A 16808-nucleotide genomic window follows, 5' to 3' on the forward strand; every position below is an offset into this window, starting at 1 on the left:
CATGTATATACTAGGTGCCCTTAGAGGGCCCAAAAGAGGGCATCTAATTCCCTGGAAATGGAGTTACAAATGCTTGTGAGTCACCATGTGGATGTTGGGAGCCAAATCCCAGTCATGTGCAAGAGCAGCAAGTGTTCTCTCCATCCCCCTCCCCAAAATACAAGTGTCCTGTGCGGCCAGCCTCCCCTCCCCACGTACTGAGACACAGAGGTGACACATACCCACCCCTACCCCTAGCCTGCTTTCTGTTCCTGCACAGCTTTCTTGAAATGGCAACAAGAGTGATAGCCAACTTGTCTGACCACAGCTGTGCTTCAAGAAGATGGGTAGTCTCTAACTTATCTTCTGTGGAAGCATTTGGATCCCTAACTTTCCATCTATCTCTTTAGCTGCACTGACAGACTGATATGGAAGCTTGGCAGTCATGACTGTAGGAACAGAGGATACGAGGAGGAGGAGGAAGAGGAGGGTGCAGGGAGGAGGAGGATGCAGGGAGGAGGAGGGTGCAGGGAGGAGGAGGGTGCAGGGAGGAGGAGGGTGCAGGGAGGAGGAGGATGCAGGGAGGAGGATGCAGGGAGGAGGAGGGTGCAGGGAGGAGGAGGATGCAGGGAGGAGGAGGATGCAGGGAGGAAGAGGATGAAGGGAGGAGAAGAAGGGCACAGGGAGGAGGAGGGTGCAGGAGGAGGAGGAGGGTGCAGTGAGGAGGAGGAGGAGGATGCAGGGAGGAGGAGGGTGCAGAGAGGAGGAGGAGGAGGGTGCAGTGAGGAGGAGGAGGAGGATGCAGGGAGGAGAAGGGTACAGGGAGGAGGAGGGTGCAAGAGGAGGAGGAGGGTGCAGGGAGGAGGAGGATACAGGGAGGAGGAGGATGCAGGGAGGAAGAGGATGCAGGGAGGAGGAGGATGCAGGGAGGAGGAGGGTGCAGTGAGGAGGAGGAGGGTGCAGTGAGGAGGAGGAGGGTGCAGTGAGGAGGAGGAGGGGGGTGCAGGGAGGAAGAGGATGCAGGGAAGAGGAGGAGAAGGGTACAGGGAGGAGGAGGAGGGTGCAGTGAGGAGGAGGAGAAGGAGGGTGCAGTGAGGAGGAGGAGGAGGGTGCAGGAGGAAGAGGAGGAGGGTGCAGGGAGGAAGAGGAGGGGGAGGAGGAGGGGGGGTGCAGGAGGAGAGGTAGTCTCTTGCTGCTCACAGTCAGAGACTGTGGAGCTAACTGTCTGATTAATATAGGGGGAGGGAAAGGTTTCCCAAGCAAAACATAGCAGGTATTGATCAGAACAGGAAAGATGGATAAATATGACTAGTATTGATTATTTTTTATTCATTGAAAAACAGATCGAGGAAAGTATTTAGAACCCACATAATAAGCAGCTTGCATTCAGAATATCTAAAGAACTACAGATTGGTGTGTCCTCGGCCTGAGTGGAGAGAGCTTGGTGTACTCTTCTGGGTTGATCCTTATGCTGCAGTTTCTCCTGCCCTCTGATCTCGTTTCACACTTAACATCTATTTCGGAGGACCTCAAAGAGCTTAAATGTGAATTATATCTGCTACCTACCATTTTAACAAATAAAACCGTTAAGTATTTCCCATTAAACAGTTGTGAGCCTAGGGGTGTAGCTTAGTAGAAGGGCTTGCTCAGCATGTTTGAGGCCTGGATTCAGTGCCTGTTAGGGAAAAACCAACTAAAATATGGTGTTGGTGCAAACAGTGTTTTGTTTGGTATACTTAGGATCAGCCCAGGACTTTGAGCATATTAGGTGCACACTCTAACACAGAGCCCTGACCCTATCCCTGCCTCCCCTTCCCTCGCCCCCAAGATAGGATCCTCAGCTAGCCTGGAACTCACACAATTCACCTGCCTTTGCCACTGAGTGCTGTGATTAACGTGTGTGCCACTCAGCATTGCTATGAGAATCATGTCAGTTTTCAGTGGCAAATCTGTTCAGCGTCTCTGTAGAGGACAGCTAGATAATCATACCGGATTTTCTATTCAGGCAGTTCTTTGGGTTGAAGAACATGGTGAAAATGTGGTTTCACACAGATATGTAGTTAGGGAAAGGAAAAGGAGTATTTAAATAACCTTTTAGATAGTTATGGACATCCTTTTATACTCAATTAAAACTTGAAAGGTTGGTGCAGCACAAGACCTGAAGCCAGGTCCCTGAACTCTTAATTATTTACTAGAGTAGGTATGGCTTCTCTTGAATATTGAATAGGGTTTGCTTATGACTAGGGAATATCGTCCATTGATTATTTGGAAAATGCTGATTTAGTGAGTTATACAGGATTTCCCACAGCTGACTTACTTCGTTGCACAGCATTAAAATGTCACATTGCTAACTTCCCCACTGAGGTGTCATGCTCAGGGTGGCAAATCCAAATTGTCCCGAGTTTTCATTTGCACTTACAGGCCTGGATTATATGGCTGCCACCCAAACGCTCTGCCTTCCTTTCAAGTCGGACTAACCACCGGGCATATGACTGTCGTGCTGGTGAGCAGAAATGGCCCTTGCTTGACAACCGCCATCTGCTCAGAGCCGACCAGGGCGGGGGCTTTTCAGGCTTCTGGACCTTGGCTGACTCCAGTGCTTGCTGTGTGAGCTCTTGTTCACCACACAGGATAGTCAGGATTCATGCTCCAAGGGAGGAGTAATACAATAATACTTGTCCTTACCTGAACATTTGACGGTCACTGCCATGGACATGAAGTGCATGCAGCCGTGGTTCTCCGACCTTTGCCCGCGTGAGGCCCCAGCCCTTTTACCTGCTCAGAACTCCAACTTTGAAAGAGTAGTACGTCAGGATTATGATCACAGTCTGACTTTGTGCTCCTTGAAAGAGTCTAGGGAGCCACAGGCTCTGTCTCACCCTCAGGACGCTGCTTTGAGGGCCTGTGTGGCTGCTGTGCCCGAGGTCCCTGCAGACTGGGTAGGCATGCATGAGTCCCTGCAGGATGGCATGCTTGCGGGAGGGCACCTTAGGGTTCTGGTGATACTGTGTGCTTTTTCATGGAAGAAACGTGTTTTTTTTTTTTTTTTTTTTTTTTTTTCGGAGCTGGGGACCGAACCCAGGGCCTTGCGCTTCCTAGGCAAGCGCTCTACCACTGAGCTAAATCCCCAACAGAAACGTGTTTTGAATTACACAAACTATAAAAGAATTTTATTCGTTTTAACAACTTTCCTGGCTGTGTTATTGGGGATTCTTGGCACCTTGGTGAAGACTGCCTACACAGCCTAAACCAGTGAGCTCTAGGACACCACTCCCCACACAGCAAAGCCCAGCGCCCTTGTCTAGCTTGCAGCTACACGAGGATAATTCTTTTAATACCTGCATGCGCTCTTGCACCTAAACCGGGAGCCACCACCAAAGGATGCGAGGACACTCTTCTCTCTCTCTCTCTCTCTCTCTCTCTCTCTCTCTCTCTCTCTCTCTCTTCTTTTCATGTTTTTTATTTTGTCTCTTTTTCAAGGCAGAGTTTCTCTTTGTTGCCTCAACTGCCCTGGAACTCACTCTGTAGACCAGGCTGGCCTTGAACTCACAGAGATCCACCTGCCTCCCTCCCCAGTGCCACCACTGGCCTGAGATGATGTCCTTGATGGGAGCTCAGGAGGATGGGAAGTCCACAGCCTTCCTCACAGATGTTACCATGATCTTGGCAGTGGAGACATGGAGAATAAACCTTTGCTCACGCACCTCAGTACAAACTGAAGGCCCTGTTGGCAGCTTAGAAAGCTTCAGTGTAGTCAGTCTTTGTGTTTTCTTCTTTATTATATAGCACAGGCTGACCTTGAACTTATGGCAATCCTCCTGCCTTAGCCACCCACCTAAGTGCTTACATTACAGATACAAGGCTCCACACTCACTTCTGTTTTGTTTTAAAACTTAGGAATTGCTCTTGTTAGGAGCAGGAGAGCTGGCTGCGTGGAGAAAGTGCAAGCACGAGGACCCAAGTTCAAATCCCCAGCATCTGCATTAAAAAGCCTGGGATGTCAGTGCATATTTGAAGTATTTGGAATTCTAGCCCCAGGAAGGCAGAGACAGGAGGACCCTTGGACTTGCCATCTAGCCATTCTGACCAAATTTAGTTCCAGATTTAGTGGGCGAGACTCTGACTCACAAAACGGTGGTGAGTGCTTTACTTGATGAGAATGCCTGACGCTGACTCTGGCCTCCACAGTTCTCATGCTTGAATGGAGTCACCCATGGATAGGTAACATTTGAGGCTAGGAAGGCCCTGTATTTCCAGCCAGGACCCAGATTACTTTCAGTGAGTACTTTCCTTGTCAACCCCAGCCATGATATCATTTGTAAGCATATGGTCTTAGCCCGAGTGTTTGACACGTTAAATATAGCAGAAATCCAAATGAACCTGCGAACCCTGCCTTTCCTAATGCGTCGGCGTCGGCATCGTAAGCAGCCCCTCCTTACAAATGCCTGTGTCTCTTGCCCCAGGTGCCCCTCCAGCCAGGCCTGGGCTGCAGCTGCCGAAGCCACTGTGGTGGCCAAGGGAGTCGGAGTGGGTGTGGGGGAAGGGAGGGGACTCCAGAGAGGACTGCGTTCTATCACAGTGCAGTCCTGCCCTCTCGCTCAGCCCTGGGGTGCCCCTGCTCTCCTAATTCAGCCTTGTCACATGCTGACTGACGAGTGCATAACTGGACTGCATTGCATTTGGAGCAACAGAGCTTTGCTTTTTTTTTTTTAAAAGATTTATTCATTTATTATATATAAGTACACTGTAGCTGTCTTCAGACACACCAGAAGAGGTATCAGATCCCATTACAGATGGTTGTGAGCCACCATGTGGTTGCTAGGAATTGAACTCAGTACCTCTGGAACAGCAGTCAGTGCTCTTAACCACTGAGCCATCTCTCCAGCCCAGAGCTTTGCTTTTTTGTTGTTGTTGGGTTTTGTTTTTATTTTTTGAGGTGAGGTCTTGCCCAGGTTGGTCTCTAACTCCAAGCAAGTCCTTCTGCCTCAGCTCCCTAGGTGCTGAGATTATAGACATATACACTACGGTGTGCAGCCTAACACCAGGCCTTAACTTACAGCAAAGAGGTTATGTCATAGACCAGGAGGCAGAAGTGGGGATATACCACTTTCCAGCCCTGTGACCTTCAGACAGGTTGCTTCAACTTGCAGATTAAGTCTCGTTTACCTTCTAAAAATGGGAGCTTTTGTACCTGCCTTTCAGAATACCGTTCAGCTCATCCACCCTAGTGAGCCCTCAGACCAGAAGAGAGTGTATTACTGACTATGCAGTCTAGATCACTCTAGACAGTGCTTCGTCTCGGGCATCCGGTTGAGTCTGTTCCCTGGAGCACCTGGCATGGTGAAGGCCACAGGAAACGGTTAGCATGTGGATGCTGGGACCAAGGGCAGGTTGAGGTGGGCAGCCCAGGAGATCAGGGCATCATATGGACCTAGGAAATGAGGGGCAGGGCATTATAAAGGCGGGGTGGATGTTCTGCCTGTGATGAGACCTGTGCTTGTTGTTGCTGGGATCAGAACTATTAACGAGTACCATACGTGTATATCCATTGCACATTTAATCAACCAGAGAAATTAAAACTAAAACAAATCGCATGTCTGGGCCCTTCTAATCTGTTAGTCTGAACCACTTTCTCCTCCTAGGTGGCCGTCTCTTCCTCCTCCATAGGGCCCCACATAGCAGATAAGCCTTGAACTCAATGTGTAGTAGCCAAACAGGCCTTAAATGTGATTCCCTCTGCCTCCGTTTCCCAAGTGAGTTTCTATTAGCAAGATCCAGCAGCAGTGGTCAGGGCTGAGGACCTTCTGAAATATGTGTGAGCTAGAGGAAGCCTATTGTAAAAGTCAGCCCAGACCTCACCTGTTCAGACTTCTACACAAATGGAGCTCCATCCCCACTCCTCATGTGTGGTCTAAGGGAGGTAGGAGAGATGCTACTGTTAAAGCTCTTAAAGTAAAGAGATTTAATCACAAGTGGCCATAAGATGTCCAAGGTACCATGCGTGCCACTAGACATTTTATAGAATGCCAATGTAGAACAGTGCCAGCAGGGAAGTCCTTTTGAAGCACATACCTGTTGAACTGGATTTTCTTAGACTTAGTACTACTGTGTACACCTGTAATTTTAGCACTGGAAAGCCTAAGGTCAGCCTGAGCTATTTATAATAAGATCTTGTCTTGAAACACTAAAACAAAACACAGGGCCCAGCAACAGTGTATATATGCCCTTACCTTCTGCACTCTGGAGGCAGTGACTCTCTGTGAGTTCCGGGCCAGCTTGGTCTACATAGTGAGTTCAAGGTTAGTTGGGGTTCCATAGTGAGATCCTGTCTCAGTTAGCATCTTGGGTTATAGAGATGAGGAGGGAGAAGCAGGTTAGAGAGGGGAATGTGGTAGAGAAAGCCTTCGTGATGAGACACATCAAGGCAATACAAGTAATTGCTTTTCAGTGGTGTTGAGTAGAGAGATTCTAAATTTAAAGGGGGTTAAACAAAACAAAACAGGTGGAGCAGGTGAGGGAGCCTTGAACTTGTGTTAAGGAATTTGACAAGTTGGTGCAGACGCAGAGAGGAAGATGATGAGCAGACTCAGGGGAGGTGTCTTTCTGTAGACAGAGGACTGGGAGCAGGCTTCTGTGTACATATTTTTCTGAAGAAAAGGCTGTGTGAACGTGGGGTGGGATGGAGTGTGGTAGCCACAGCATGTGTGGACCTCAGACAGTGTCTGTGGTGGTGGTGGTGGGGCAGTGTGGTGGGCTATGGACAGTGGCTGTGAAGGAGGGGTAAGCCTCAGACAGTGGCAGTAGGATGATGTGCAGATGACTGGATGAGAGTAGGTGTTGGGTCATAGGACTGAAAGCTCATTACTCTAGTTTACCCACCCTTGTACAATGCCACCATGTTAGCATGCAAGATTTTGTTGGCCAGATTCTATCACCATTTGGAGTGTGCATGCGTGCGTGCATGCGTGTGTGTGTGAGGGGGCAGACAGAGACAGAGAGACAGAGACAGAGAGACAGAGATGCAAAAAAGCCAGTTAAGATTAGATGTTGACATTGTAGTCCTCTTGTAGCTCCTGACTCCTCTGTCTGAATTCTTCTTTAAACTTCATCTTCCCATTGTCAGACGTTCTTTTTGGGATAGCTCAGATGAAAGGAACCCTTTGGGAGAGTATGAACACAGTTCTGTGTGGGAGCAAAGAGCATGCTTTATGTGTAAGTAAGAAGAATTTTTGTCGTGAGCCCATGCATGCAGAGAGCAGACCAGCCTCTCTAGACAGGCGAGGAGAGTGTGGGCGTGTGCTGCCTGGCTGGCCTTGGCCCAGGTCCTGGGGAGGCGTAGTGGTTTCTGTGACTCCCACTCAGTGTGAGGCCGAGGATGAGAAGAGGCAGTAGTGCTGCCCTGCACGTGACACCAGTTACACAGACCCTGGAGTGGAGTCTGTGACGTGTGCGATCAGGGTGGCATGGTGGCCTTCCCTGGGGAGCCTTCCCTGCGTCAGAGATTGAGAAGTCCGTGCAGTGACGGTGAAAGACAGGAGGACATTGAAGAAGTTGCCCAGTCACAGCCCCTCAACCCCTGAACCTTGCCTGTTTGCCCTCATGCAGGTGTGATTGTATGTAGACACACTCATGTGTATACAAACATAAAAGACGATGTTCTGTCCCGGAATGTGCACTTGAAATTATAATAATCATCTTATTGTATTTCAAGATCATTCTTACAATAGAAGTTAATGTTAGAATACTTCCATTGAGCGAATACCCAGTCAATCAAGCCACCCCTAACGTCTCCAGGTTTATAGCCTATTATTAAAGCTCTACATCTGTGTAAAGTTAAAAGCTTTTACTTCCTCACAGTGTGTGCCACGCTGGCTCAGTCATATTCACACGTTCAGCATGTTTTGAAATTTACACTTGGGAGGTCGAGGCAGGAGAGTAGCCATGAATTCAAGGTCAGGCTGGGCTACAGAGTGAGACCTTGTTTCCAGGAAGAACTAAGGGAGGGAAGGGTAGACAGAAGGTTGGACAGAAGGACGGACCAGCCCAGTTTTATTTCAGCTGACATATACCGACCTGAAAAATAAAAGTGCAGTTTTTCCGTAAGCTGCGAGCTCTCTTGCTTTCAGGTGGATCCTTCCCCAAGGATGGTTTTCTGTTTGTTCATGGCATAGCTTTGTAAGACTGCAGTAAGCTCCACGTTGTAGCATAACTCCCCGACTGTCTGTCCCTCCAGCCTGTCTGTCTGCTCCCAATTGTCTGTCCCTCCAGCCTGTCTGTCTGCTCCCAACTGTCTGTCTCTCCAGCCTGCCTGTCTGTCTGTCCTGCCAGCCTGCCTGTCTGTTCCTCACTCCGGCTTTCCTTTCCCACACAGGACCTGCTGGTCTACCTTAGCTGCCTCCAGTTCTGTATGAGTCAAGTGTACACTTGTCACCCTGGTGTCTATAACGCCAATGAAACATGCCTTTGCCATCCTGAACACAGCAGAGGAAGGGCCCTACAGCTCCTTCCTCACCCGGATTTACCTGATTAAAACCTTACTCTCTCTTAAAGCTCGCCAGTTGAAGCCCTACTAGTGAGGGCAACCAGCCGTAGGCCTAGAGATGCTTAGGCTGGGTTTGCACAAGTGCTTTCAGCTTGAGGAAGGCCTCTTGGTGGGTGGACTTCTGCCCTGGAGATGGGAACTCATCGCTTGTGAGGAAAGCTGCAGTTGCACACGTAACAGTCATGGCACAGGGTAAGTGGAAATGTCAGTGTTAGGAGGGAGAGGAGTAACAACGGTGCAAGCTTTGTGCTCTAGCAGGTGGAAGGCAGAGCCTCTTCCTCTTTCCAAACCATCTCCAAGTTGCTGGATTCTCCAGCCCTGATCTCCAGATAGGCATGACGAATAGGGCTACTTTATCAATAATCTAAGACATAAATGTCAGTGCATTTCTAGATAACAGGCACAAAGCTACAGCCGGTGTTCATTTAGCGTGCATTATGTTCTAACTACACAACCAGGCTGCCCTGTGAACTGTACCACTCATACCCCAGAGGAAACACTAAGACACAGGGAAGTTAAGTGACTTGTCAAGGTCACACAGCTAAGAGCCCACTCACCTGCCTACTGTGGGACTTGTCATTCCACTGCTAGCTGCCTACTGTGTGACTTCTTATTATTGCACTGTGTCACGGTGTCATTGGCTGAGTTATTCCCTCACCATCTGCCTTGTCAGCACTGTCTCATTTAGTGCTGTGGACAATTCTTCATATTCCCTACAGCACCTAACAAGTACTCCCTGCCTAGGAGAGGTCCAGCAAATAGTGCTTGGTTGAGCATAGCAGACCCGGCTGCAGGCACTTACCTGACTGAGCAGCTCTCCTCTGGTGGACATCTCCAGGCTCGTTTTGCAGTTCTTTGATTTGCCCTCTTAGCTGCCTTCAGGAGCCTTGCCTTACAGAGAGGTCTTTGTTTTGGAGGAGACATGGGACTTGGTCGGGACTCTGGAGGTATGAGGCATCTAGTGGGCTCTGATGGAGAGAGGCCTGGCTGAGGAAGGGCTGGCCTCTATCCCTGCTGCTCCTACTGTGTGGCTGAGCTGGCAAGAAGCCCTGTGGCTGGTGCTGTGGGCATCGTCATGTGAGAGACTGATGCCTCCTGTCTTCTTCAGCTTCTTCTGCCCTGGCTGCATCATGAGGGAGAGAGAATACCCTCATCCTCTCCTTTTGTCTTCCCACACTGGCTTCCCTGGATTTTTACACTGTTCCCTGAAAGCCCACTTAGTATTCTTCAAAGGGAAAAATTAGGTCTGCAGTCATCCTATGTTACTCATAATATTAAAATTGAGAGATTTAATCAGAATTATTCTTGCTAAGTAGTCTGAAATCTTGTTTTATAGTGATCATTGTTTTGGTTTGATATTAACATTTTGAGTGTTGTTTCTTACAACCCTTCTTTATTATTCCTTCACTATATGCTTATTATGTGTAGTGACTTGAATGAGAATGCCCCCTGTGGACTCATATATTTGATTGCTTGGTCCCCAGATAGTAGAACTGTTTGGGAAGGATTAGGAGATGTGGCCTTGTTGGAGGAGGTGTATCACAGGAGATGGGCTTTGAAGTTTCAAAAGCCCATGCTAGGACCAGAGTCTATCTGTGTCTCTGCCTTTGGACCAGGATGTAAAATTCTTACCTACTGCTCCAGCACCATGCCTCCCCACCACAGACTAACCTCTTAAAATTGTTAGCAAGCCCCCAGCTAAATGCATTCTTTTATAAGTAAGAGTTGCCTTGGTCATGGTATCTCATCACAGATGTGGGACAACAACTAAAAAGGTAAAAGTGTAGAAGAATTTGTTAAAAAGATAAAAACAAGGCTTTATTTTGCTACTTGGATAGTCACTTTAAACATTTTGATAACTGTGCTCCTTGTGTTTATGCAGTACACATGCTCACAAAGTTAGACACCAGCTATACATACTGTGTCTCAGTGTTATTCCATTGTAGAGGTACAAGCATTGTTCTTGTTTAAGAGCGATAGAAGTGTTCTGCTGATGTCACCACTGGCATTTATTGTGACACGTTTCTTAGGACCTATACAGCCTTCGACCAAAACTCCATTTTGGATTCTGTCATGGAGAAGAATGACTGGAAGAAAACAATCTGGGGTGGGGGGTTCCGGGGTGGCGTCCTCTGTGATGTCAGGCGCTGGCCTCCACCCTGCCACTCGAGTGCTGCTACCGAACACGACGCTGGCTCTGGGCTGTGCATTACTGTGTGAGTACTTGGTTCTATACCCCTTGCTTTTCCATACGCCTTGCCAGATTGGTTTCCTGACCATGACCTCGCAGCTCAGCGTCCTCCTCCCTCCCCTGGCTCCGGCCTCACTCTTGTCAGTGGGAACTTCTTCCCCCTGACTCCCAGGGCAGTTATGTGGTAGCCAGAGCCACAGTCGGGAGGGTCTCCTGGTCTTCCTGGTTTCCTGAAGTTCCTTTTAGAAAAGTACGTGTAAGGGGTGTGGGCTCTGTAGCTGCAACATGACACCACCGGGCAATTTAAACTTGTCTTTCTGTTCTGCACAGCAGATGTTGGAGGAGGAAACTTGTTTTTTTTTTTTTTTTTCTCATTAATCCTGGCATGAGCTTTGCCCATAAAGATCATTTTCAACTCTTACCTGATATGTATAATTTCACCATCTTGTCCAGCCCTGACCTCTCTCCCCTGGCTGGAGTTCTGAACTTCTGTGTACTTTGAAGACATCTTTGAGAAGTGCTGTTTATCGCTTTAAGCCCAGACTCTCTTAAATAGACCTCATTGTGCTATGTGCAAACCTGCTTTGGCTGCTTGGTTTTTGCTTCTTTTCTTTCCTGTGGAACCTGATACCTTCTGTCTCCTCGAGTACTAACTGTTAGCACAGGCAGGGCACAGCAGAGCGGTTGGATGCAGCCTAAGCTCACAGTTGGGTCGTGTCCTGTAGATTACGAAGGGTGGCTTTGAAAACACGATTTTTAAAAGTCCTAGTCAATTAAAATTTAAATTACCTTAGGAGGGTATCTTAGCAATAATCCTATAGGATACATAAATATAAATAACTTTTGCTGGAAAACATTTTTAAAACAGGACCCTGTACACACAGTAAATAGTCTATAGATTAAGGGCAAGTCCAGTTAGCAGTGGAACTCTAAAAAGTGTGGGGGTGTGTGTGTGTGTGTGTGTGTGTGTATGAGAGAGAGAGAGGAGTGTGTGTGTGAGTGTGTGTGTGTGTGAGAGAGAGAGAGAAGAGTGTATGTGTGTGTGTGTGTGTGTGTGTGTGTGTGTGTGTGAGGGGGGGGAGGGAGAGGGAGAGAGAGAGGTGTAGGTGTAAGTGTGACATAGCACTGATGTGGTGGGCAGAGGACAACCGTGAAGTCAGTTTTCTTCCAGTGTGGGTTTCTTGGCTTTTGCCGACAGGATAAGAGGCTGGGAAAGGAGAGTGTACTCTGCCTTGGACCCATTGAACTTAAAATATCGATATTGTCTCACAGGAAACGTAGAGTCAGGCATTAGGATTTGTAATTCTGAACATCATGAAGCTCTAGGTGGAGATATAAGCCATCAGTACCAAGTCCACAGTTGGTGTTTTGGGAGTTACACAGGAAGAGTATTTTAGACGACAGGGTATGGAAGTCAGCCCAAGGAGCACCTGAGGGAGTCAAGCCTCTGGGGGCTGGGGATTTAGCTGGGGCTGGGGATTTAGCTCAGTGGTAGAGCGCTTACCTAGGAAGTGCAAGGCCCTGGGTTCGGTCCCCAGCTCCGAAAAAAAGAACAAAAAAAAAAAAAAAAGAATTATAAGTTTATGCATTAAATCCCCTGATTCGGAAGGCTAATAAGTTTATGCATTAAATCCCCTGATTCGGAAGGCTAGACAGGAGGATTGAAAGACTGGGACCAGTCTGGGCAACATGGAGATTCCCTGTCTCAAGAGCAAGCACCACCCCAGCCCAAAGACCAAAACCAACAAAACAGCCAAGCAAACCTTCCTCCCAGGAAAAGGCGAAGGAAGCAGGAGCCTGAGCAGGGCAGGGCTGTGGAGGAAGTGGATTACCTGGTCAGGTTGGAAGTTAAGAGAGTGTGCTGGCTTCCATTCTCCTCGTTGAATCAGAGGAAGGAAATTAAAATTGTTTGTGGAGGGGAAGGGCCGGAGGGTCATTCAGACATGCACACCACAGCAAACCATGGCTGTCAGATGGCAGTTGGTGGAGCTGGGTCTCCTGTGTGGTTTCAGGGACCCGACTCGGGTCAGCAGGCTCCTGGGGCAGGTGCTTTATTTGATGTCCTCTTGCTTGCCCCAGAAGAAAGGATTTGTATTGTAGATAAGGAGCAGGGTCTGGGGCTGTGGAAGACTTTGGAGTGGCTACTGAGCAAAGAGGAGCGAGAGTACCATCGCAGCAGCATGTTTGTGGACACAGCCGGACTCGAACTCTAGAGAGCACTGGTGTGAGGTAATGGTCTGAATCTGAGGCTTGAGCTCAGGAGCAGGTGGACATTTAGGGTTCTTGAGCCCTCAGATTAGCTGCCCCGGAGAAGATGAACATCTGCCAGCGTCAGAATGGCCACATGAGGTTGTAGAAGAGAGAGGTAGGAGAGTAGAAATACCAGGTAAGGAGGAGGTCACGGCCACCAAGAAAGAGGCTCATATAAGTAAGCTGACGTCGATGACCCTGGCTGCGCATCGGAACCACCTGAAGCACGTGCCACACTCCCCTTCAAAGCTGTGGTACTGGGACCTGAGAGCAGGACCTAGCTCAGGTGTCCCTCATTCTTGAACTCCAGATTTGCAGTAATGGAGGCGGAGGGACAGACAGACTGGAGAGTTGTTTGGGGGAGTACAGTTTCGGTCAGTCAGTAGGACTGGCTTGTTTCTGTCTGTGGCAGGAAAGGCTGGGTGCAGACTGTGAAAGTAAGTGGGGGCCGTGGGGGCCCTCCTGTCTCCCCCAGAGTGACCGTTACGGCTCTGATATTGAAGTAACGTACAGTGCTCACACATGCAGGGGTGTGATACCTAAGGCAGTTACACAGGTTTTCAAGTTATTGTGTGAAGAATTGCATTTGGTCAAAATCACTCTTAAAATCTTTTAGGGAGGTGAGTGGTGGGGATTCCCATCATCCTCGCAGCAGCAAGGTGAAATAGTTGGGTTTTGTGTACTCACATCGGTGGGAAAATGTGACTCTGCACTGAAAAGCCTTGCTCAGCCTAACTAAATATTGTCAATAAGGACAGGTCCTCTGGACACCGAGGAAGGGTCATTCTCCAGCTTTCTTTTGCAGTTCGAGCATGTGTAACTGAATTTGGGGATCAAACCATGAGAGTGGACCACTCGCTGTGTTTGTATTTCTGGTGTTTGGCTGTGTGGCGTGTATGGGTGTGGTGTGTGACACACGCATGTGTGGTATATAGTGAGTGTATTTTTGTATTTCTGGTGTGTTGGGTGTGTGGCGTGTATGGGTGTGGTGTGTGACACATGCATGCACGTGTGGTATATAGTGAGTATATTTTGACACACCTGTCGTGTAGCCCAGGTTGGCTTCTTCCTTGCTGTATACACAGAGATAACTTTGAATTGTCCTTTCTGCCTCTGCCTCACAAGTACTGGGGCGATAGGTGTGTGCCATTGCTTCCGGAGTTGTGTTTGTATTTTTTGTTTGCACAAACTTGTTGTTGAAGTGTAGTAGTTAAGAGCCCAGTCTTTGAAACATGGTAGAGCATACCTCTAGCTTGAGCATTTGTCAGGCTGAGGCAGGATCATGCCCAAGTTTAAGTCTAGCCTAGGGCTGTATACTGGTCTGCAGGTCAGCTGGGCTACTGTCACTGTTAATTTTGATTACCAATTTGCTTGTATTGAGAAACACTTAGCACCTAGCACCTCGGTGAGGCCTATTCTGAATGTGTCTGTGAGAGCTTTCCAAAGAGGAGTAACTCGGGTGACACTCTCCCATGGGCTGGGGTCCTACACTGAACGAAAAGAGAAAAATGAGTCTCCATTGGTTCATGTTGTGTTCTGTCTGTTCCTCTGTTAGCCTGTCTTATCAAGTCAGCATGAAATAACTATGTACTGCCTCAGTGTCCAGCCCTGGGCGCGGGTCTGGTGGTTTGTATGTGCTGACTTGTGAGCACAGTGTGGTGTCAGGCTGCAAGGCCAGAGTTTTACTACAGTGGCATGTGGCCCAGCAGGTAATCTTGCCTTTCCAGTCAAGCACTGTAGGAAAGAGCTGCTGGCCAAGGTTAGATGCTTACGATGAAAGTGGGTGGAGCTGTGATAGATTGAATGCACCTAAAAGAGATCACTCCTAAAACTCAGAACAAAACAAATACCCTTGCCAGGGAGCAAGGCCCATCTTCAGACCAAGGCAAGTGGTAATTAAAGTAGTAGATTCCTACTCTGTGGGTTGTGTCAACCCCCAAAGGCAGACTCTTGTCGGTGACATGAATGATGACTTCCTAGGTGTGGGGCCAGGCAGGAGAGGTGTGTCCCTGTGTAAAGAAATCAGTTGCTTCTGAGAGAGGGAGACGGCGGCCCCACGGTGGGAAGGAAGACTTTCAGTACCAAGCTCTTCTGCTTTATCATGTGTGCTAAGGTAAGTAGCAAGCTGAGGAGATGCCTTGGTGCTATGGCAAGCACCAAAACCAAGCCAGGCTGCACTTGTCACTGGTGTCGTAAGGGAGGAAGGGGGGCAGCAGCCCTCAGAGCTTTGCCCTCAGCTAGCTTCTTCCTCAGTTGCTCAGCGCCATCAGCTTGCTGTGCACGTGCTTCAGAAGAGCAAGATAAAGCAGGCTACTTCTCTCGGTACTTTGCTAGATAATCTAGGCCTATCCTCTAAAGGGAAAAGGAGACTTTATGTTATCTTGACATTTGGAAACAGGCTCTGCTGGGTAGCCCAGGCTGCATTTAAATCACGGTCCTCTTGGTTCTGTGTGAGAATTGCAAAGGTTTAAAGTGTGGGGTTTTGCTTCTTGTTGGTAAATGTGAACGTTTTTAGGTCTTCACTATCGTGTGAATAGATTGAAATTCTTTTGTTTTAGCCAACTCCATATTAAATCTTACTCCTTTGGAAATTGCACTAATTCTGTGTGTGTGCCTATGCGTGTGTGTATTTTGTTATTCACCTGCTTACAAGGATAATACATGCTTGCACAAGAAAGCCAAGCCATTCGAGTGTATCCCTACAGTCTCCTCATGGAGAACCTACTAGCAAAATGTTGATTTAAACAACATCAAACCTAGCTGACTTCTAAACTCCTTTCTCCCTAGGATATACACATAAACAAAAGTCCGACTAAACCGGGCAGGGCTGCCTGTTGAGACCGCTCCTGGTTACTAACTCTTCTGCCATCGGGGTCTTTCCCTGGCTGCAGACTGTCTCTCTCCACTGCAGGATGGTGTTCTACCACTGCTGTATTTTATATAGCCAGCAAGCCACGGTGGCAGGTACTTGAGCTGTTTCTCTTTCATTCGTTACAAGCAACACAGTTCTGGAAACAGCACACTCATTTCTGTCTTTAAATGTGTTTCCATTTTTCTCCACAGGATAAATTTGTAGATGTGGGCTCCATAATTCTAGCAAAATGTATGTTCAAGTATTTTGTGATGTCAGTCAGCTCCAGGAGCTGTCCTGGCTCTACCTCATTAACAATGCATGTCCCAGCTCTTCAGTGTCGCCTTCCTGACTTGACTAATGCATTGTTTTAGTAACTTTCTCAATCCTCTGTGCTGGATGTTGGAGGCTCAAAGACAAACAATTCAGATACTTTTTCTTTCGTTCTTTTCTTCCTTCCTTTCTTTTCTGCCTTGCCAGGATTTCTTTGGAAAAGCTACAGTCGTTCTGCATTCACTTGCTTGCTGTTAAATCCTGTAAGATACGATAGCACAAAGGTAATGGTGCTTACAACCAAGGCTGACAGCCTGAGTTCAACTCCTAGGACCCAACGAGCAGAAACGAGAACCCCAACTAGACATTTGTCCTCACCCCTCCACACACTGTGGCATGTACACCTTGTCCCCCCACACTGTGGCATGTACACCCTTCCCCCCAACACACACTGGGGCATTACACCCTGCCCCCCAAAACACTGTGGCATGTACACCCTGCCCCAAACACGCTGTGGCATGTACACCCTGCCCCCAACACACTGTGGCATGTACACCCTGCCCCCAACACACTGTGGCATGTACACCCTACCCCCCAACACACACTGGGGCATTATTCCCTGCCCCCCAACACACGCTGTGGCATGTACACCCTGCCCCCAACACACTGTGGCACGTACACCCTGCCCCCAACACACTGTGGCATGTACACCCTGCCCCCAA

General features: G+C 48.4%; 1 protein-coding gene across 4 annotated transcripts in view; it reads left to right on the plus strand.

The window, feature by feature from the left end:
- Positions 1-16808, plus strand: part of Sertad2 (SERTA domain containing 2) — a 104584-nt gene that overhangs the window by 24800 nt on the left and 62976 nt on the right. Inside the window, 1 exon segment of one of the 4 annotated variants that reach the window (NM_001024903.1) lies at positions 10582-10737. The exons of 2 other annotated variants lie outside the window; for them this stretch is intronic. In NM_001024903.1, coding sequence (NP_001020074.2) covers positions 10595-10737 — 143 coding nt within the window. In that variant the 5' untranslated portion in view covers positions 10582-10594. 4 annotated transcript variants of the gene reach the window in all.

This window comes from Rattus norvegicus, chromosome 14 (genome assembly GCF_021556685.1).
Source record: "Rattus norvegicus strain SHRSP/BbbUtx chromosome 14, alternate assembly SHRSP_T2T, whole genome shotgun sequence".
Classification (NCBI taxonomy): Eukaryota; Metazoa; Chordata; class Mammalia; order Rodentia; family Muridae; genus Rattus; species Rattus norvegicus.